General features: G+C 37.3%; 2 protein-coding genes across 8 annotated transcripts in view; one reads left to right on the top strand and one right to left on the bottom strand.

Annotated features, from left to right (window-relative positions):
* Nucleotides 1–23,070, top strand: part of pug (pug C-1-tetrahydrofolate synthase, cytoplasmic) — a 99,992-nt gene extending 76,922 nt beyond the window's left edge. For 3 of the 6 annotated variants that reach the window (XM_073986400.1, XM_073986411.1, XM_073986415.1), the window contains exons 2-11: nt 4,102–4,170; nt 4,246–4,456; nt 15,796–16,155; nt 16,218–16,329; nt 16,582–16,671; nt 17,131–17,266; nt 17,330–17,503; nt 17,568–18,719; nt 18,787–19,072; nt 22,712–23,070. In XM_073986400.1, the coding sequence (XP_073842501.1) occupies nt 4,102–4,170; nt 4,246–4,456; nt 15,796–16,155; nt 16,218–16,329; nt 16,582–16,671; nt 17,131–17,266; nt 17,330–17,503; nt 17,568–18,719; nt 18,787–19,072; nt 22,712–22,954 (2,833 nt within the window). In that variant the 3' untranslated portion in view covers nt 22,955–23,070. Of the gene's footprint in view, nt 1–3,924; nt 4,016–4,100; nt 4,171–4,245; nt 4,457–15,795; nt 16,156–16,217; nt 16,330–16,581; nt 16,672–17,130; nt 17,267–17,329; nt 17,504–17,567; nt 18,720–18,786; nt 19,073–22,711 lie in introns of those variants that run through there. The other 3 variants (XM_073986425.1, XM_073986433.1, XM_073986441.1) reach the window with 3 other exon arrangements.
* Nucleotides 22,945–23,378, bottom strand: part of LOC141403646 (cadherin-AgCad1-like) — a 99,993-nt gene continuing 99,559 nt past the window's right edge. For both annotated transcript variants that reach the window (XM_073986385.1, XM_073986392.1), the window contains one exon: nt 22,945–23,289. In XM_073986385.1, coding sequence (XP_073842486.1) covers nt 23,097–23,289 — 193 coding nt within the window. In that variant the 3' untranslated portion in view covers nt 22,945–23,096. The remainder of the gene's footprint in view (nt 23,290–23,378) is intronic.

Genomic DNA, 23,378 nt, shown 5'->3' with positions numbered 1-23,378 from the left:
GTTTTTAATTTCGTTTTGTCAGCGTTCGACTTGTTCTTCTGTTTTTGTTCATTTTTTTCTTCATTGTCAAACAAATGTCGAAAAATCAGTTCTACTATTTTTTACCTGAAGAAATTTGTCTGGTAGCCTGTGGTAGAAGAGAAAGACATTTTTGCTCTCTCTCCTCTCTCACTCTCTTAAAAACTTCCAGTTTTACCACTTTTTGGTGTTAAGGAACGCTTTGCAGGTTAAAAATGGTAACAAATGGTAAAAATGGTAACCTCAGGTATGTAAAGGAACACAACTATAGTATGGTGGAGGGTATAAAAACATAATCATACCATTTGGGCGGGGCTTTTGGAGAATAAAATTTTAGCGTTGTGACAAAGACAGCTAAAAACTTTCGTGAAGAGGTTTATAAAGGATTGACCTTAAATATTTAGAAATACAATCCGAGAAGTGGCCTTAACCTGGATTAAATCACAAAAGTGTCAAACTTTTGCGGAGGAGCTACCTGAAGAAATGGACGGACATAGAGCATATCATTTTAGTTAGCCATCGTAGGATTTGTAGAGCTTTTAAGTAATTTTTATAACCTTCACCATTACGGACGTAGTCAGTCAGGGCCCGCACCAAATGGTCAAAAGTCAGTTCGTTTTGAAAAACATTACTCTCTGTAATAGAGGGTAATAATGAAGTTGAGCCAATGGGGGAATACTCCACTCGAGCAATCAAATGAGATTGAATCTTCAACAATAAACAAAACAAACAAAAAACAGCGGAGGCACGCGCAAAGGGAAATTTGTTAAAAACAAAATTCCAAAAACAACCTCACAGGCAACTGCGGTAATGTTCCTTTCAACTTACAGAATTCAATGAATTCTTAGTTGATACGTTCTGACATGTTGCAGAATATTTTGATTTTGGTGTTTCTTTGGAAAAGCCGAAAAGTGAGTGTGATTCACATTCATATGGGAGGGAATACTAGACACTTAAAGAGTTCGGTTTTTCGCTAAAAAGGCATCATTTCAAAAACTGAGAAGCCAATTGATAATTCCCTTCGCCGGGATGAAATCATGATATTGGTAGCGATCAGTAAAATTTTGCAACACTGTCAGTTCGTTTTGAAAAACTTCTACACTAAAAATTACCAAGAAAGGTCCACGTTTGGGTATAGCCCCCATATAACAGTACCCCACGATTTTCCGTATTTTGAGGATTTTAGCTTTAATTTTTAACCGAACTAGCTGCAATTTGATGGTTGAGTTCACGAAAGTTTTCCACCGAAACTCGTTAATATAGGTCCATGTTTTGGTATAGCTCCCATATAACTGTACCTCCCGGTTTTCGGTATTTGGAGGATTTTAGCTGAAGTTTGACATTTAGTGGTCCCGAAACTTCTCCATCAAAAATCGTTTACATAGGTCCACTTTTTGGTATAGCACCTAAAGAACGGTACCTCGCAATTTTCGGTATATTGAGGATTTTAGCTGCAATTTTAAACCGAACTAGCTGTAATTTGACATTTGAAATTCTCAGAGCTACCGAAACTCCAATTATTGCGTATTTGTTCAGAATATTTCATGGTGGAATGTATAAAATGTTGGGCCAGGCCGAACATAACGCGCTTTTACTTGTTCTGTTTGAAATAACAATTTGCGACCCTATGGCTATATCGCTCTAAATTGACTGTAATTTGGCCAATTATTGCGTATTTGTTCAGAATATTTCATGATGGAATGTATAAAATGTTGGGTCAGGCCGAACTTAACGCGCTTTTACTTGTTCTGTTTGAAATAACAATTTGCGACCCTATGGCTATATCGCTCTAAATTAACTTTAATTTGGCTTTAAGGATGAACATTTTTGGTGGAAAATGTTTGACCGAACTAGCTGAAATCTGTCATTTGAGGTTCTCTGTGGTCCCGAAACTTCTCCACCAAAAATCGTCCACATAAGTCAATTTTTTGGTATAGCACTTACAGAACGGCACCTCGCAAATTTCGGTATTTTGAGGATTTTAGCTAATATTTTTAAACGAACTAGCTGTAATTTTACATTTGAAGTTCTCAGAAGTCGCGAAACTCCTCCACATAGATACATGTTTTGGTATATCCCCCATATAAAGGTACCAACAGATTGAAGACATTTTTAAATAAATTTTTGGACCTAATTATGCATTTGGGGTAATTATTCAATTTATTTCAGAATATTTTATCGTGGAGGGTAAAAAAGTTCGTCCAGGCCGAAATTGTTGTTTTTTACTTGTCTAAAATTATATCGTTATAACCGTAATCACTAACTTCGATGACAATTTTAAAACAATCCTCGAACAGCCCTTAAACTGGACTTAAGCGAAATTTTCAACTTTTTTGAGGGAGTTACGCAAAAGCTTGTCCGATATAGTCCATCTTGGAACACGATTTAAGTTTTATAGAAATATTACGACGTGCAAAGGATGGACCAATGACAGTTCGAGAACTATCGTGCCCACCGGCCATTTTCGTTGGTCGCCGTAATAGGGCCCGCGAACACAACCTGCGGCAAAAAATTCAAAACGATTCTAAACACTTTTGCAAACAAATGTTGAAAATTTGAGTGGGAGGTAAACGAAGGTGTGGACCGTTATAGCGCATACTATTCGGATTCGATATACGTCTGGAAAAAATATTACGAAGGGCAAGTTTTGGAGAACTTACTCCCTTCCATTTCGAGAGAGACCCATCAAACATTAAGTCTGTCTGGTTACTTTCCCAGCAAGAATTGTCCAGCAAGAACTTTCTCAGAGAGTAAGGGGCTTTTATTCTCTTTTGCTAGAAAATTTTAAAAAGTAAACAGACACCTTCCCAGCAAAAACCAGCAAGCAATCAGCTGTCTTGCCAAAACAGAACAATTTGTCCGCCAACAAAGGAAGCAAACACGTTGTATTTTATTAAAAATAAAAAATAAAATGAAACAAAAAAGTATTTTTCCACTTTACAAATTTGTTTTCCATAAACCAATACAATTAGACTATGTTATTTCCACAATAAAATAGTTTTTAATGTTCACAAACATAAATCAACAAAAAACTAAAAACAGCTGATTGATTGTTTTCAGGAAGAAGAAGAGCTTGCAAGTGCTTGCTAGAAGAAATTTGTCCATCAAGAATTTGCAAGCTCTCAGTGAAAGAACTGTCAAAATGTCTCTCTCGAATCGCTCTCTTTTGCTGGTTTTTTGTGTTAACAGACGGCTTCCAGCAACAATTGGTACAAATTGTTACAAATTTTAGGGTAACCAGACACAGCTATTGTTTGTATTATAGTGCGTTTATTTACATATAACCGGATTTAATAAAGCCACTGGGTTTTAAATGTCAATTCAATAGCCTATGTGTCAAATAAATACTCACGAAGAAGGTTAACCCGGCAAAAAGCTAAAATATAAACATGCTATATTTCTATATACACACTCATGGTACATTTATGAAATACTTTCATTATCCTTATGAAACTATTTCATCGATCTAATGAAACAATTTCATTCATAATCATTTCCATTTATTTAAATGAAAAAGCAACAACTATACATTTTTGAAAGCCATCCTTTGTTCGGCAAACACACTTCAATTTCTGAAGTTCTTCATCGTCCGAAATAAATTGCAGGCTATTAGCGGCCTCCAGTTATGTATACATCCCCTGATTTTTATTTGTACGAATCACTTTTTCAATTAACCTCGTAGAAGTGTTTCTATAGTATTTTCTGGTCTGTTGATATGTTCGCCATCGAACCTCTTATCACATTAATTTTTTTGTTATCACTGTCGTAGTCATAGGCAAATTGTTGTCGAATTTTTATGTACGAGTATGTATGTTTGTTTTTATGTCGGTATATACACCTTTTTTCACTGACCCTAAGAAATGTGGAAAAACAAAAATAAGAAACAAAATTGATAATCTGTTTGCATGGGAGATTGATACCTCAGCTGAATGCTATAATTTTGCAAAATAGGAAAATTTAAATTGAGTTTCGATTGCGCAGCGTTGGAAATTGGTTGGTTGGTCGCGTTAAAAAAAATAAATATTGTGTTTTACAAATTAACTACTAAATTATATTTTTTTGTAATCTATTTTTCTCATATAGTGATTTTGAGCCAAAATCAGTTGCAAATATGTCGGAAGCCAAATTAATATCGGGTACACAAGTGGCCAAGTGAGTGTTGAAAGAAAAGCAATATTGAAAGTTCTTAATAATATTATGTTCAAATTTCTTTGAAATAATTTTTAGTGAAATTCGCGAATCTTTAAAACAAAAAGTCGCTGATATCAAAAAAGATTTGCCCGACTTCAATCCCGGTTTGTGTATTGTTCAAGTTGGTGGTCGAGAAGATTCCAACGTTTATATTCGCATGAAAATCAAGGCAGCCAAGGAAATTGGAATTGAAGCTCAACATGTACAATTGCCCAGAACCATAACCGAAATCGAGCTACTCGACAAGGTAAGTAAGAATTATATAATACTGAATTCAGTTGGAGTGGTGGGTCCTCATGTATAATTGTGAATGACCTTTAGTATGCAAAAATCTGTTTATGAAATCTTATCAGGATTTTTGAAGTTCATAAGATTGTGATCATATTGCAAATAAGCGTGTAGGCTAAATTTGTCATAAAAAATTATTTGAATGCTAATATTTAAATTCAATGTTATCATTTAAAGAATACTAACCCCCATTATAATAAGTCTTCTTTTGTTATATTTTGGATTTACCGAACAGATTTATAGCGTCTCGGTTAACCTAAAGTTATAAGTGATGATTGAATTTCAAAGAGGAGCTTCTTGGCATTAACATTCAATGTAAATATTATATTTTTAATGCCTCCAAATTGGTTTATTTTGCGTTTTCAAATCCATCAGATAGTAAAAGAACACATGTTATAATGGCCCTAAGTGTTTTAATGTTTATCGACACGTTAAAGTAATTCTCTTATCAATATTATAATTATATTAAGAAAAGTAAAAATGACCAGACAACTTTGCCGACAGCTATATACCAATAATTTTGGATGAAAATAGAGTAACTAGGTATACGCACTGGTGAAAACTTACAGCATAACGAAGACTAAATACCAAATTTCAGTAATTTTATTGGGAAATTGAGGCCACAATATTGAAAATACCGAAAATCGGTAGGTACCGTTCTATGGGGGCTATAAAAACGTGGACCTATATTTAACACATTCTGGTGAAAAATTGTATACCCCCAACGAAAACTAAAGTACTAAATTTTAGACATTTTGGTGGGATATTGAGGCCACAACCTTCAAAATACCAAAAATCGGGAGTTACCGTTCTATGCGGGCTATACAAAAACGTGGACCTATACCGACATATTTCTGGTAGAAAGTTTTATAACTCCAATGAAGACTAAATACCAAATTTGAGCCGTTTCGGTGGGAGGAACCATTCTATGGGTGCTTTAATGAAGGTGTGGACTTTTACCTACAAATTTTAGATGGAAAGTTTTATACCCCCAATGAAGGCTTAAGGACAAATTTCAGCCACTTCGTTTGGATATTGAAGCCACAAACGTGGACTTATACCGACCTATTCCAGGTGGAAGTTTTATACCCCCAACGAAGATTCAGTGCCAAATTTCAGATGTTTCGGTTGGATATTGATGCCACAACCTTGAAAATACCGATGACTGGGAGGTGCCCTTCTATGGGGGCTATATGAAAACGTGGAGCTATACCGACAAATACCGTGGACATTTTTTTACCATCAACGAAGACTAAATGCGAGACTTCAGTCAGTTCGGTGAAATATTAAGGCCACATTCTTCAAAATATCAATATTGAGGCCACATCCTTCAAAATACAAAGACGTGGACCTATACAGACAAATGTCAGGTGGAAAGTTTTATACCACTATTGAAGACTAAATACCAAATTTCAGCCATTTCGGTGGGATATTGAGGCCACAACTTTCAAAATACCGATTATCGGGAGGTACCGTTCTATGGCGGCTATATAAGGACGTGGACCTATACCGAAAATTTACAGGTGGAAAGTTTTGTACCACAAACGAAGACTAAATACTAAATTTGAGCCGTTTCGGTGGGATATTGAGGCTAAAACCGATATTCGGGAGGAACCATTCTATGGGAGCTAAATGAAGGTGTGGACCTATACCTACAAATTTTAGGGGGAAAGTGTTATACCCCAAATGAAGACTAAATGACAAATTTCAGCCACTTCGGTTGGATATTGAGACCACAACCTACAAAATACTGATGACAGGGAGTATCCTTCTATGGGGCTATATGAGAACGTGGACTTATACCGACCTATTCAGGTGGAAAGTTTTGTACCACCAGCGAAGACTAAATACCAAATGTCAGCCATTTCGGAAGAATATTGAGGCCACAACCTTCAAAATACCAAAAAATTGGGAGGTACCGTGGCTGTTTAAAGACGTGGAGCTATACCGACAAATTTCTGGTGGAAAATTGTATACCACCAACAAAAACTAAATTACTAAATTTCAGGAATTTTGGTGGGATATTGGGGCCACAAACTTCTAAATACCAAAAATCCGGAGGTACCGTTCTATGGAGGTCTTATGAATACTAAATACCAAATTTGAGTCGTTTCGGTGGGTTGTTGTGGTCATAACCTTCAAATTACCCTTAATCGGGAGGTACCGTTCTATGGGGGCTAAATGAAGGCGTGGACCTATATCGACAAATTTCAGGTGGAAAGTTTTATACCCCCAATGAAGACTATATGCCAAATTTCAGTCATTTCGTTGGGACATTAAGTCCACAACCTTCAAAATAGCGATGGAAGTACCCTTCCATGGGGCTATATGAAAACGTAGACCTATATCGACAAATATCTGGTGGATAATTGTATTCCTAGAACGAAGGCTCAATGCAAAATTTCAGCCATTTCCATACCAAACATCCTAGGAGTATTTTCGATGTACTACATTAGGTATGTACATATTTTTGAGGAAAAAATATATCATTCAGAAAAAAACTATTTCCCATAAAGACTTCTTTATATCAATGACATATAACCTCCTCCAAGTCCGAACGACGTGCCGCACACTAAAACACCGCTTATAGAGGCGGCAAAACATTTGTTAATATGTGTGATATTTTGTTAAGTTTAAAAAGAATAAAGCCCTAATAAACATGTGCTACTTTGATTTCAAAAACAAAATATGAAACAGCTTCTCCTTTTTCAATGAATATCCTGCGATCCCAAACATTTTTGCAAGTATTTTTCTATCTGTGAGAAATTATGTATTTAGTGGAATAATGTGGAAAATTCAAATTGAAAATGTAACGAATTTTCATTCATGTTTTCCAAAATATTCAATCAAATGTGAAAAATTATTAGTTTTTTTAAATTCCAATAATTTATAGACATTTCCTTATTTTGTTTACCGGTGACACTAACATTACAAACAAAAACAAATTTCTATGTGGTTGTAGTTAAGTTGTAGTTGTTGTAGTATTTACTTTACCTTATTTGTTCTACCATGGTGGAGGGTATAAGAACGATACATCTAAATCCTTCTTCCCGAATTTATTAAATTTATTTATTAAACAGATAAACAGCACTTTCTTTGCTGATAGAAGATGCTTTCGGATCTTTCGTCAGTAACAATTACTAATAGCTGTTCTAAAACTTGTGGGCGTATGTGTTTTACGGTACTTCCGCAACTTATACCAACTAAATGGGGTAAAGTTAAAAAAAATATATTACGATGTATAAAATTTGAAACACATCGGGTTCTGTCATCGAGAGTTTTTATAGTCACCAACTATTTTAGTTGGTGGTTATTCAAACTTATATGGACGTTATATACGGAAGTTCAAATCGATTACTATCTTCCAGAGTTACCGTGCTCACCAGTCCGATGCACTTGGCGAAATCGACTAAAAAATGGGTAAACTGATTGCTTATAATACCTGGACTGACGAGGCGATATTTGGCGCCCAAACTTTACCTACGAAAACTATAAAAATTAAGAATTTGTGGTGCTACTCTAGTATTAGGGCTATCAGTCGAAGTCTGTGAGTAGGAATCAGACAATTTTCGCTTAAGTGTAGATTAAGACAATTCGAAGGTCGTTTTGAGATTTCGATTTGGTCCAAACATAGCACAACGTAATATTTATTCCATATATACCAGATCAGGTTCGAATATGAAATCTATCGGTACCTCCTTTGGATAACTTCCGCACAAAATTTTCAAATTCTGGCATAAATGCAGTTCAAGTTCATGTCGGTGGGAAGTCCATACTTTCCGAACTTAAAAAACCTACGGCCCCAACTAAAATATATAGTGCGCAAGATAACTCGAAAACAGTATCCAATTAAGTTTGGGCCCCATCGTAATAATTATTCCAAACTTACATCGAATTCGATGGATAGAGTATATCAGTCCACTCCTTCAGGTACCTCCCTAACATCTAATTTGGCTTATCGAGTTCTCTATGGACATGAACAATTATCAAGAAAAGGCCCCAAAAATTCATAAAAACCCTATATTTTTCGTTAGTTGAGTAGGTTTGGCAATGCAGTTGAAAAGTTGCAGTACATCGTGCGGACAGATGTTTTGTATGGTGTTATCAAACCTTGGAAATGGCGACTTGGATATGGCGACTGCACCATCCCGAACGTAGTTGAGCCAGCACTACTCTAGTTTGTCGTGGCAGCTGGCAGCTCCGAGGACCGCATTCACACGATAACGCTAGCTGTTAATGGCATCTGAGACTACATCTGCGTGAAAGCTATTTAAACGTTGGACTTCTCCCTCTAGATCATGAAGATCCTTCCTGACATGCCTGAGTAGGGGGTACCGTTCATCATAGGGTCACAGCCGAGCTCACGATAACACCCGAAATGTTTGTAGCCAAAGAAGTAGTTGAATCATAAGTGCAAGTGATTTCGGACTACATCTTTTTACGTGAAAGAAGTCATGATTTTTACAAGGGCATGGTGCAGTAAGGATACTGTCTAATTTGCTTCTTAAGCATTAGTTCTTTGTAGTGAATAAATATACATTCCATGGAATGTATTTTGAATTGATTTTTCGATTCATTTAAAAATTGATTCGCAAGCATGCATTTTGAGGATATGGGACAAGTTAACATCTATTAAGCGAGGATTTTCACTGATTTGAGACCTCAGGGCCATTTGGAAAAAGTATTTGAAAGAGTTGTGTAACTTCTAATTGATATGTATGGCCTCTTCCCTAGCTTCGTTCAAATTACTACCAAACTCATGTTTTTGTAGAACTTTTTTGTTTGAAAAAAACAGTAGTTTGATAATAGTTCGATAGTCTTAGGGCCATTATTATACTTTTTCTTTTACTATCGGATGTATTTGAAAACGAAAAATAAACCAATTTACAGTCATAAAGATATAAAAATATATAATATAAGATAATTCCAAGAAGCTCCTCCTTAAAATTGTATCATCACATTTAACTTTAAGTTATCCGTAACACTATAAATATGTTCGGTAAATCCAAACTATAACAAAAGAAGACTTATAATAATGGGGGTTAATGAAACTGAAATATAATGAATATAAAACAATGGAATATCTCAAATAAATCATTTTAAAAAGCGACTGATTGCAAATAAAAATCAAATACTTTTATTCTAGAAAGTTAGCTTTTATTACTCAAAATAGGTGATAAACATCTAAAATTGATTGCATCCTAGCTGTACCATGCCCTTGTAAAAATCATGACTTTTTTCACGTAAAAAGAAATAGTCACTTTGGATACAAACATTTTGCTGAGTAATTAAAATACCATAAAATAAATTGTTTCTTGTGTTCTTAAGAATTTTATTTGCAAAAAGTTATTATAAATATAAACATTGCTAAAATGTGAAAATTTTATGAAATGGATTCAAATCGGACATTGTCAAAATGTGAAGAACGGAATGCATTTTTCATGACTCTGCGTGGACTGCTTCTAAAAAAGCTATTCAATCACTACTTCACATAGAATAACTTCAAATAAATGTTGCTGGGTACTGAAACGAGAGCATGCCATTTTATTACAGTACTGGAAGGATCATCGTCTTCTCATGTAGATGGTTCACTGATGACATGTTGCATGCCCAGGGCATTGCACATATATTTGGGCCCCTTACAACTGACTGGCCTATCGCGTTATACATATGTGGTCAACAAGATTTCTTTATCTGCACCCCAATTGTTGCCGGCTAGGGACTTGAGGCATACGCAGACGACGCACAGTGTTGCCGCGTGCACAAAAATCAAAAAATGCGATGTTAACTTTTACATATGTTTATGTTTTTTTCTTACAGTAAACACATCCGATACAAGGAATCTCAAAGAATTTTGTCGATATGTGAATCCATAATGAAGTTATAGCTCTATAAATATGAAAAATATTTTCCAGGTGATCTAAGGCGACAATCATATGAAAATTAGGCGACATTTAAAATAACATTTTCTGAAAAATTTGTTGATAATACTAAAAGTTTTGGATGGGGATTTGATGAGTGGGCTATAAATATAACGTTTTAGTACAAAAAGTTGACATTAACTGCACATGGGCAATGTACCGTTATCAAGAAATCAAAATTTAAATTTGATATAAAAATTCAAAATTCTTAATATTTAGTAGAGCAGATCTTTTGATTGCCACTTGGACATCTCTTTCAAATCAAAATGTGTAAAAACATTCCGCCCATCCATGCAACCTACTGAGATATATCGGTTCAGATTTTATATAGCCCCCATATATATCTTTTCCCGATTTTGCTACAACTCGTTCAATTTTGATCGAATAGCCTTCAAATTTAGTATGTGTTCTTTTCTTAGGCCCCTGAGTAGCTACAACGATTTTTTTTTTAAAAATTTGATAGCAAAATCGGTGAAAGATATATATGGAGGCTATATCCAAATCTGTACCGATTTTTGCGAAATCAAATCAAAATCGGTAAAACTGAACAGGGGCCTGGGGAAACGTCCCATGTTAAATTTGAAGACTATTCATCAAAAATTCAGCGATTTACAGCAAAATCGGGGAAAGATACATATAGGAGCTATATCCAAACCTGAACCGATTTTTACGAAAGTCGGTGAAACTACTCAGGAGCCTAAGAAAATATCACATATTAACTTTGAAGGCTATTCGATTAAAATTGACCGAGTTATAGCAAAATCGGGAAAAGATATATATGGGGGCTATATCCAAATCTGAACCGATATGGACCAAACTTTACATTTTTCATTCCTGTGCCCTCATAAGTACTTGTGCAAAAATTCATCAACCTAGGTCAACGCCTTCTATTTTTGTCCACATTTGTATGGAAGCGGCAACACTGTGCGACGCGAACCTACTTAAGAATATGACCCATAGAATCTTGGGGTAGTTAGTGGTCGGAATTTGTATTACCAACAACCAGTCATACGCTACTTTCCGCAGTCCATGTGGTAAACAGAACGGCCGTACATTTAGTGGCGGATAAAACCTCGCGCGTAAAACGTTTGAAAGTTCGATTAAATAAGAGTTCAGTCTTTCACATATGCGATTAGAGACGCCAATATCGTACAACTATTCTCGAACGTAACGATCTCAATGCCTTCTGGAGGGGGTGGAATTCAGGAAAGGTAGAAGTTAAACATTTACAGAGATATCACCACATCTCGGAGAACTCTCTGTTCACCTTTAAGAAACATCGACTTATGGTTCGAAGAAACTTCGAACGTAACGATCTCAATGCCTTCTAGAGGGGGTGGAATTCAGGAAAGGTAGAAGTTAAACAGTTACAGAGATATCACCACATCTCGAAGAACTCTCTGTTCCCCTTTAAGAAACTTTGACTTATGGTTCGTGGAATTGAGGAACAATAAGGTCAAATATTCAACTGCCGACTCATCAAACTGTTGCAACATTATCACGGAGATACCGACAGGGCCTAACGCTTTGGATAATTTTGAGTTCCTAATGGCATTTGCAAAACCATCAATTGTAAATTGTGTTGGTTCTTCGACAGGAAGAGATCTAATGCGACAAACTACTCTTCTCTTGGCCCCGTCATTATCGGAGTGCTCGACAAATAGACAATTAAAATTACTTACGCACCTCTTCGGATCAGTCAGCGTAAAGTCGCCAAAAGTCACTGAAGTCCTACCTACCTTCCTCCCAGAGTTTGAGAGTGACTTAATCGTTAACCACATCTAGCTTATCCTTATTTCTCTTGTTCTCACCGACCAACCTGTTAAGGTCCACATCAGTTCCCTTGTTTTTTGTTTACGGATGTGTTCCGCCAAAGTTAACTTTCAATTCTTCTTCCAAACGTCAATCGTCCGCCTCCGATTGTTAGGGTTATATCCAGAGCTCCGAATACCCGCTCGAATTCCACTCGCGAGTGAAACTCTTCTCGAATTCGCGCAAGATGAGGGGGGAAACTTGCCCCCTCCCCAACACCAAACAAAAACTTATCCCACCCCCAAATAAACTTGCCCCACAACAACCAAAAATATTGCACCAAAAAACAAATTACCACCTCCCCCCAAATTTTCACTCGCGAGTGAATCGGGGCTCTGGTTATATCACTCTTATATTTAGAGATGTTTGATGAGTTATTCTATGAGTGACGACGGGCCTCGTTTAACATGTTAAGGGTATGTTGTAGGATGTAAATAAACCACAGGTAACCGACATCTTGTAATATGGCATACACCCCTGTTTTCTATCATGAGAGTTATGCACGACTTCTGCACTGAGAGGAGTGTTCCTGAAATTTGTCTGAAGTACTAACTATCTTTGCTATGAGTTTGTATTTATCGCATTTATAACCGATTTTTCCACTTCCATTTAAAATATATATATATACTAGCTGAACCCGGTGCGCTTCGCTACTCCGACCAAGATAAAATATGATGGAATGCTATACTTATATTGACATTATTCTTTAAAATACTTTAAGGTAAGGTTTAAGGTATTTTTGTATGGTGCAGGTAGTAAGAAAAATGTCCCCTTTAAAGAAGAGAATTAAATTAGGAATAACGTTAAGATTGAGAACGTTTTTCCAAGGGCATATATCAAGCTGTTGTGACACCTTAAATTACTATTAGGGTAACTCCCACTTGCATTGACAATTTTTAATCCAATAATAATAATGAGGATAAGGACATGTCTTAAGTAAATATAGGTAACTGTTTCCCCTTCGCCCATCCCACCTAAGAAGTATCCAGATATACGATATTTAATAATTTTAGCCTTGATTTTCTCCAACTAAAAGTACACGCATACTGTTTTTTTACACCGCTATGTGATATTTTCGATATTTGTAAAATATAGAAAAAATGTATGACCCTAGTTCCCATATTTTTAATGTGCATAAAATGCAAATTCGATGTCCCTTAGTCTGTAGAAAAGTAGATGGAGTTTTTAATAAAAATTATACAGCCGCCAGAAACCGAAGGCTTTCGATAATGAATAAAAATGTATTTAAATAATCTTAACAATTAATTAAGTTAATTATAGTTACACGAAATTGTAATTGTATAATCGGGAACATCCGAATACATATTGAATTGTAGAAGATGATTTTATCGGTCGTTGATTTAAAATAGACTCCATAGAACAGTACTATATTTTCGTTATTTTGAAGGTTCGGAAATTAGATGTATACCACTATGTTGTAGAAAATTGTTAGTATAGACCCCTAGTGTCCGTAAAACAATACCTACATATTTTCGATATTTTGTTTGTGTTAGGCACATTGTACAATAAAAGCGTGTGCAATTTTTATCTTGGTCTTCGGTCGAGATACAAACATTTCATGCCGAAAATGTTCGGCGAAGCTCCACGTTTCGACATAGCACCCATAGAACGACACCGCCCGCAAGCGGTACTTTTGGAGTTGAGCTTCAATCACTGCGCTGTGGGCATTCTTGATCACCTATATACCATTGATTGCGGTAATTTCGAATTTTCAGACTCGTGGTACCGGAATATGAACACAACCGCGTAAAAGATGTTTTGTCGTTACTTACGGTTGCAAAATTAACATCGGAATGTATTTGCTTTCCCAAAAAAAAAAAAAAAAAAAAAAAATTAAACTTGAATATAAACATTTTAAGACAATCGCGAAACAAAACAGTTGTAAATTGGTCGAATTTTTGATCCACGTACGAACGACATTTGAGTTTTATATAATAGAAGTCGCGGCATTGAAATATGATAGAACATGTAGCAACTACTTATGGTCACAAAATTAACACCGACATATATTTACTTTCAGAAATGTAGGTATTTTCTTACTAAACCAATAATAATAATTGCCTACCACTAATAATCGTGGACAATTTGTATCTTTTAATTTCCTTTAAATAATTTCAATGCAAATTAAATTGATTGTCGTAAATAAAACATTTTAAAACTTGATAAAACTAAAACATAAAATGTCATAATTTGTCCATATTAGGAATTTTTACTTATTCTATTTGAAAAAAAAATTAAAAAAATTGTTTCACGCTACATGAACGAATTTTTGGTACATGGATTGAGGAAAAATTCCCATTCCCATAACGCTTGTAATTTGCACATCCGATGTCACTATCATCCAAGAAAAAGTACATCGATCTAAACCTATTTCCATAAAATCCATCAAGAACCGAACTGTTTTCGCAAAAACGCGAGTGATGTGTCAGTTTCTTCATTGAAAAGGAAACGATCCACAAAAAAAGGCGACTAAATCCGCGATATTTCCAAAAACATTTTACGAACATTTTTCGGTTTTTGCAGTTGCTGTTTTCCCCGCTCTAATGGATGGATTTATATGCTCCGGACGGTCAAAAAACTAAAATAACTTGGGGCCCAGCACAATCAAACGGATATTGTAAATACTGTATCCCACAAATAGGGTTTTTCGAAAAAATATCGCACTAAATTTTGGCCTTTGGCAGTGTATTACTCTGATGCTGTCTGGGCTACATGGTCAATTATGCGTAAGGGGGATGCAGTGGAAATTTTGAAATGTGATACATTAGAAGTGTAATCTTCATTTTTATTCTTCTACTTTTACTTTGGACAGATATCCGTTATTTAAACGGTTTAACCGCCAATCGAATAACAACGTAAAAAACTCGTTTGCTTGAACGTGTTTTTACCATTTACGTGTTTTTATTCATTTACGCGGTCATAGCTTCCGCGAAAATTAACTTTTTAGCCACATTTTTGAGCGTTGATTAAAAACACTTCGTTTGATGCATCTATGGTCATATTTTTTGGTACACTGCAACATTTCGCGAATTATAACAGTGCAAACCTTTTTTGACTTTTCGTCATATACACTTTTCGCTAAAAATTTGAAAAAGGTGGAAATAAGCAAGCCGGCAACAAAAGCCTGCAACGAAATGTAAGGAAATAATTAATTTTCTTCAAAATATATTTTTGCAAATTTTAGCGGATTTTTCGCCCTAAAAAATTTAAAAAAGGTGGAAATAAGCAATTCTACTACAAAAGCCTCCAACGAAATGTGAGCAAACAATTAACTTTCTTCAAAATATATTTTTGCAAATTTTCGCGGATTCTTCGCGATATCTCAAAAATAAAATACGTCAGATCCTTCCTTGGATAAATATGAACATTTTAAGACAAACGCGAAACAAATCGGTTGTAAATTGGTCGAGTTTTTGATTCACGTACGAACGTCATTTGAGTTTTATATAATAGATATACATATGTATATGTTTTTCTTAATTTTCCATTATTTTTTACACTTGCGTATGTAAACTTATTTAACTCTCCTCTTCCTGTTTTACAGATCAATTTACTCAACAATGATCCCAATGTACATGGCATTATCGTACAAATGCCTCTCGATTGTGATACGAAAATCGATTCTCATAAAATCACAGATGCTGTACATCCGGACAAAGATGTTGATGGTCTGCACACCATGAACGAGGGACGTGTATCAATTGGCGATTTGAGTGGTTTTATGCCCTGCACACCATGGGGTTGTATTGAGTTGATAAAACGATCTGGTATCCAGATGACTGGTGCTAATGCTGTTGTCTTGGGACGTAGTAAAATTGTTGGAACCCCTGCTGCTGAACTCTTGAAATGGCACAATGCCACCGTAACTGTATGCCATTCCAAAACTAAGAATATTGAAAATATTGTAAGTAAAGGAGATAGAAAGAAACAGAGTATAAATATTTTAATGGAACATATTTCTTTCAGTGTCGCACTGCTGATATTTTGGTTGTTGGCATTGGTGTTCCCGAAATGGTTAAAGGTTCTTGGATTAAACCTGGTGCTGTTGTCATTGATTGCGGTATTAATGTTAAGCCTGGTAAGACTAAAAATAATTTTAATTTTTTAAAAAAATAGAGAGGGAGAAGAGCCTTTACAATTAGCTGCCTCTAAAAAAACTATTGTTATCAGTAAACGATTTTGTTGCCTAGTGTATTGAACCCTCAGATAAGCAAGGTCACCACTTGTTTATTTGTGTTTTCTAATTCGAAATCATGTGTACGTTATTTTTCATAGTATTTTTCTTGAATACTTTTAAAGAAGTTTTTTATTTGATACTTTGTTTTTTCAGATCCATCCAGAAAGAGTGGCACACGCCTAGTAGGTGATGTTGACTTTGAAGAAGCTAAATTAGTTGCATCAGCTATAACTCCTGTTCCAGGTAAGAAATACAGTATTTTGAATTTATATTAAATAAGTTTTTTATTTGAATTGCCTTTGAAATCACCTTGGAAATGGTCTTAAGAATAATCATATTTTTAAGAAGCACCATTTTCCTTTGAAAATTGTCTTTAGAAGCACCCTTTCCTTGGGAAACTGGCTTAAGAAGCACCCTTTCCTTTGGAAATTGACTTAAAAAGCACTCTTTCCTTTGGATATTGACTTAACAAGCATCCTTTCCTTTGGAAATTGACTTAAGAAGCACCCTTTCCTTTGAAAATTGACTTAAGAAGCACCCTTTCCTTTGGAAATTGACTTAAGCACCCTTTCCCTTGGACGGGGTCTTTAGAAGATCTTAATTAATAAATTGCTTTTTTCTATAAACTGTCCTTATTATTCAAGACAGCCTCAAAGCCGTGATCATTCTAAGCTAATACTCATTGTTTACATTACATTTCAGGTGGTGTTGGTCCCATGACTGTGGCCATGCTGATGGAAAACACTGTGCGTTCGGCTTCAAAGGCTGCCTTCAATTTGTTGAAGAAATCATGGGAATTGGCTCCCCTAACTCTCAGACCTTTAAGACCAGTACCAAGGTAAGACTTTCAAATTGTATAGAATTTCCTTTTTGAATAGAAAATTATTTTTGCAACTTCCAGTGATATTGTTATTGCCCGCTCTCAAACTCCCAAGGATATATCCATGTTGGCCAAGGAAATTGGTCTACTTGGCAATGAGGTGTCTTTGTATGGCAACAAGAAAGCTAAGATTGCCTTAAATGTTTTGGATCGTTTGAAGTCTAGGGGTGATGGTAGCTATGTTGTTGTTGCTGGGTAAGTGGAAGCGAAAAATACGATATTAAGATCCCTCTTTGACATAAGTTTTTCATTTCGACAGCATTACTCCCACACCCTTGGGTGAGGGTAAAAGTACCACGCTCATCGGTTTGGTACAAGCCCTGTGTGCTCACAAACAGAGAAATGCTGTTGCCTGTATGCGCCAACCCTCACAGGGTCCCACATTTGGTATTAAGGGTGGTGCCGCTGGTGGTGGTTATGCCCAAGTTATTCCCATGGAAGAATTCAATTTACATTTAACTGGTGATATTCATGCCGTTACTGCTGCCAATAACCTCTTAGCTGCCCAATTGGATACTCGCATCTTCCATGAAAATACCCAGAAGGACCAGGCACTCTATGATCGTTTGGTACCCCGCATCAAGGGTGAAAGAAAATTCTCCAAAATTCAATTAAGACGTCTCGAAAGATTGGGTATCAACAAAACAGATCCCGACTCATTGACAGCCGAAGAAATGTGTAAATTTGCCCGTTTAGATATTGATCCAGATACCATTATGTGGGAACGTGTAGTCGATATTAATGATAGATATTTGCGACAAATTACTGTGGGTCAATCACCCACCGAGAAAGGATTTACTCGCACCGCCTCCTTCTCAATCTCTGTGGCTAGTGAAATTATGGCTGTCTTGGCCTTGGCAAAAAATATGGAAGATATGAAAACACGATTGGCGAAAATGGTGGTGGCTTTCGATCGTAAAGGAAATCCAGTGACAGCTGATGATTTGGGTGTAACGGGCGCCTTAACGGTGCTACTTAAAGATGCTTTGGAACCCAATCTAATGCAAACTTTAGAAGGTACCCCAGTTTTGGTCCACGCTGGACCATTTGCCAACATTGCCCACGGTTGTTCATCAATTGTAGCCGATGAAATTGCCTTGAAATTGGTAGGCACAGAAGGTTTTGTTTGTACCGAAGCTGGTTTTGGTTCTGACATTGGCATGGAAAAATTCTGCAATATTAAATGTCGTTCATCGGGACGTAAACCAAATGCTGTGGTCCTAGTTGCCACTGTGAGAGCTTTGAAAATGCATGGTGGCGGTGCTCCAGTAACACCTGGTGCTCCCCTCAACAAACAATACACTGAGGAAAATTTGGAATTGCTTGAAAAGGGTTTGCCCAATTTGTTGCAACACATTTCGAATGGCTGTTCCTTTGGTTTACCTGTAATTGTGGCCATTAATCGTCATAGGTAAGGGAAAACGACTTAAAAAAGGTTTTAATTTTTAAATTCAAACAACGCTTCTCTCTACTTCCAGCTCCGACACAGATGCCGAACATGAGTTAATAAAATCAGCTGCAGTCAAGGCTGGTGCCTTTGCCGCTGTTGTCTGTTCTCACTGGAGTGATGGTGGTGCCGGAGCCGCTGAATTGGCCGAAGCCGTTATCAAAGCTTGTGAAAATTCCAAAAACTTCAAATTGTTGTACGACAATAAAATGTCGTTGTTGGATAAAATGACTACCATTGCCCAGAAAATGTATGGAGCTGCTAAGGTGGAATTAACGGAAACTGCCCAAAAGGATTTAGAAAAATTAACAAATGCTGTAAGTATTGCTGGGCAGAATATTAGAGGGTAAAAGGTCAAAGGTAGCAAGAAAACTGTTCAGAGAGATTTGTAACTGAGGACGGGATATCAGTTGATGCCATTTTGGAAACCAGACATGGCTTCAAAAAATCATTCGACCGTGCGAGTATAGGGCTGTCCGCGGCAGTCTTAATGGCGACAAAAACATTTTAATTACAGATTGTCTATACAGTTGAGTAGGTTTGATAGGGTACTTGAAAAGGTGAAGTGTGTTGTGCGCGTCTGTACCACATGCTGAACAGATGTTTTGCATGGTGTCATCAATCCTTGAACTATAAGAATCTGACATGCCTTGGGGTGGATCCACACTATGGTGTTTCAGATTACTCTCACGGTAACACCTGAGCAAGTACTGTAACGAAAGCATTTCATTGTGCTGCTGTACTGGAAGAATCTTTGTCTCCTCATGTAGATAGTTCTCAGGACAAAGTTCTGCCAGGTTTGAATATTGTTTCATCGCGATACTTTTATATTCGCGGTTCACACTGGCACCGATTAACTTACAATGGACCGATCTATCGCGTTATATATGGCTTCTTTATGGTTTCTTTATCTGCACCCCAAGTGCTGCCGGCAGGAGCATGAGGACATTGTTTACACATCTCATCTCGTCGCAAATATCAGTGGCATGCGTTGACGAAGTAAATATACTCTCGAATTTGGCCTCTAGAGTCATGGGATAGTTAGTGGTCGAAATTCTGTTTCCATCGGCCTGGACATTCAGTTCTGTGCTCATCTCCGCAGTCCAGGCGGTGACATTAATGCCGTTGATTTAGTGACAGATATTTGCATATTCATTCCTTGCCGCAAAAGGTCAGCCAACTAGGAGCATTTCACGAATACGTAACGATCTCAGTGCCTGGGGGAATGAAATACGGGAAAGATACAGGTTAAACATTTATGATATCACCCCACCTTGGGAATTTCCTGTTTCACTTTGCGGGACGTCCACACATATAGTTCATCATCCAACTTTTCAAACTTGGCCGAAGGCTAGTCTGTTAGATGCCCTCACACAGGGTAGAGTGCTTGACAGTATCAAAGGCTTGTGATAGGTCGGGCGCCAACAACAGTGTCCTATCGCACGGCTTTCTTCTGGTTGAGTCCTCGACTAATATGGGTGGAGATGGTGTGTAGTGTTTGTACAGTGCTGCTTACGGAGCTGATGATTGCCGTCTGAACGATTCATCTTTGCTGGCATCCTTGCATGGCTTCAATACCATCGTGCCCATTTTCCGGACTTCGTGGCCAGCGATAGGTTGAATGCCCAGCTTATGGAGATGTTTCAGCATTACTATTTGGATTCCGTGGGGTCGCTTTTAATGATTAAGCTTTCCTTGTGGCATTTTCAAGATTATTCATTGTAAGTGTGGTGGTTTCTCCTCGGCAGAAAAATATCTAATGCGAAGAATTACTTTCCGCTTACTTCCGAGATGCTCGAAATTTTATTGATTAAAATAACTTAGGCAACTCTTACGATCAGTCAGTGTAATGACGCCCAACGTGACTGAGTGACTTCTTCCCAGGGTTCGAGACTGACTTAGCCATTGCACTTTATTCCAATTCACTTATTTCGGTATTAGGATTTACCGACGCCAATATCGTACACTCAGAAATACACGAAAGTTCCAGGGATTTCATCTTGGAAACGTCCCTGTTCCACGTTACGGCCCTTCGACTTCTTCTTAAAATCCGCGTACGACTGGTGTCCACACAAATAATTATCCATTGTTTCAACCTTGGCTGGAGGGTAGTCTGTTCGATATTCTCAAACAGCGTGCAGTGCTTGACAGTTTGCAAGACTTGTGATATGTCGGGCGCCACAAACAATGTCCTATCCCGTGGTTGAGTCCTCGACCGATGTGTGTGGAGACGGTGTGCTGTGCTGCCTACGGAACCCATGCTGATGAAGCTTCAAAAGACTTTCCTACGGGCAACAAAACCGAAATAGGTCGGTTCGATTTACCTTTGCTGGCATACTTGTCTGGTTTTATTAGCGATCTGGTTTTATTAGCGGTACTACCCTGCCCATTTTCCAGATTTCGGGTACGATGTGGTTGGCTAACGACAGGTTAAGTACTATTGATGAGATACTGAACTTCTGGCTCATGCAGCTACTTCAGCATTACCATGGAAATTCCGTCAGGCCCAACATTACCATTTGAAACATCATCCATTGTAAATTGTGGTGGTTCTTCTGCGACAGGAAGATATCTTCTCTTCACCCTGCCAATCACGGGTTGCTCAAGAATGGTCGATTAAAATAACTTGTTCACCTCTTCCGATCAGTCAGCGTAATGGAGAGTAACTTAATCGTTGCCCAGAATTCACTTATTCCGCTTCCAATGTTTCAGGTCTTCAGATGATCTAGCCACTTGTTCCGCTTGTGCTCATCGACCAACCTGAAAACTTCCTGTGTCACCTCCGTTACTCCGGGGAAATTTGGTCTCACTTCGGGTATTCCACAAGCAGGTATATAGAGGTGATGAAATCGGGCGGTCTGCAGATGGAGGCAATTATAGGGAGATGGTCTGACCCAAGAGAAACGACGGGTTGCCAGCTAACGTTATTTGTCAGATAAGGTGACAAGATGGTTATGTCTGGCGAACTGTGACACTCTAATTCTGGTTGGGTCGTCCTCATTGACCATACAATCTAGCCCTATCAATCTGCTCGGCCTACGATATAGCCCTCTGGTCATTTCCGAGGACCGACAGACACCTCCATACATTCCATGTACGGGTGATTAGAGCCAGGCTCAATCGAGATAGGTCTATATTAAACAGATTGATGCAATAGGAAAGCGAATGTTCCACCTCCACTACTGTTGCTATCCTTCCTCAATATGTTGTAATCATCACAACGCTGTAAGCTGCAGTTGTTGTTGAGTTTGGTTTCCTGCACCGCCGCGACCGTGAATTCTTCCGACTCATGAAATCAACTATTTCTTCGATTTTACCTCGAAGTCCATTGCAATAAAATTTCAAAAAGAATAAATTTTTAGGGATTGGAACAAAAACGACTGGAATTAAGTGCTGTGTGTGCGGCTGCTGTTGAAGGAGTCTCGCATTTTGATGACGACGACGATTCACTGGGGACCGTGTTCACGCAGCATACCGCAATATAGTCCATGTGGTAGTCCCTCGCATGGAAGAGTCGAGAACAATCCCGGAGATGCATCCACTCACGGCATCTATTGCATCTCACCCGCATTCGAGTGTGATGGATGCGGATGTGAGTGGGCACATCCAAATTGGTCCTGGGCTATCCTCCGTTCCGCCACGACCAAAAGAATCCGGAGCAGATATTCCTGGATATGCTGCTCCCAAGACAGAAAAACGATGAAAATATAAACCTACTTGCATTGAAGTTTTACCATCCAACTTATCGTAATCGTTTGATGACAGTCACATTTCGGTGTTGGAGTAGGGCCTTCCGAAGTAAATCCTTCATTGACTAAAATATACCTTCTCGATAAAGTGTCCGGACCTTTCCTGGGTTTTACTTCTACACTGAAAAGTTAAAAGATGTCCGGAATAACTAAAAAATGCATTGTAAAGTTTTAAATTATTAATTTTCATATTTTTCATTTTTTTAGGGGTTCGGTCAATTGCCCATTTGTATGTCGAAGACATCGGGTTCCCTTACTGGAGATGCATCAATCAAAGGAGCTCCCAAAGGTTTCACTTTGACTGTTAATCGTTTATATGTGTCTGCTGGTGCTGGTTTCGTGGTAGCAATGTGTGGTGAAATTTCTAAAATGCCCGGCCTGCCAACACGTCCCTGTATTTATGATATTGACTTGAATACCGAAACTGGTGAAATCGAAGGTTTATTCTAAAAGCGTAGACAATTTTATATTTTGCTATAATATAAATGCATGTGAGAGTTTTTTATAATTGAAAATTGTGTATAAATGTATATAAATATATATAATTTTTTATAAATGTATGTAAATATGTATGCTTTTTCTTGTATTCAAACTAATAACGTTTTGATGCATTCGTTTCTTTGTTGGTAACTTTATCCATGGTAAAGAAATCGTTGTTAAGAATTTTATGTTCAAAATTCGGTGTAGTTTTCTGTTCAATATTTTTCATATTATTCATTTCGAATAGTGGATCATTGTGAAGACCTTCGAATTCGTCATCAGAATCATCGGAGTCAGAGTCGGAACTAAAAAATAAAAAAAATCGGTGTTAAATATAATTTAAATTACAAATTCAAACAAGTTCTCATGGAAGTCTACCGCTATTATCAGTTCC

The sequence above is a fragment of the Musca autumnalis genome, unplaced genomic scaffold (assembly GCF_047663935.1).
Source record: "Musca autumnalis isolate F117 unplaced genomic scaffold, ASM4766393v1 scaffold_1, whole genome shotgun sequence".
In the NCBI taxonomy this organism is placed as follows: domain Eukaryota; kingdom Metazoa; phylum Arthropoda; class Insecta; order Diptera; family Muscidae; genus Musca; species Musca autumnalis.
This window is presented reverse-complemented; position numbering and strand designations above follow the sequence as displayed.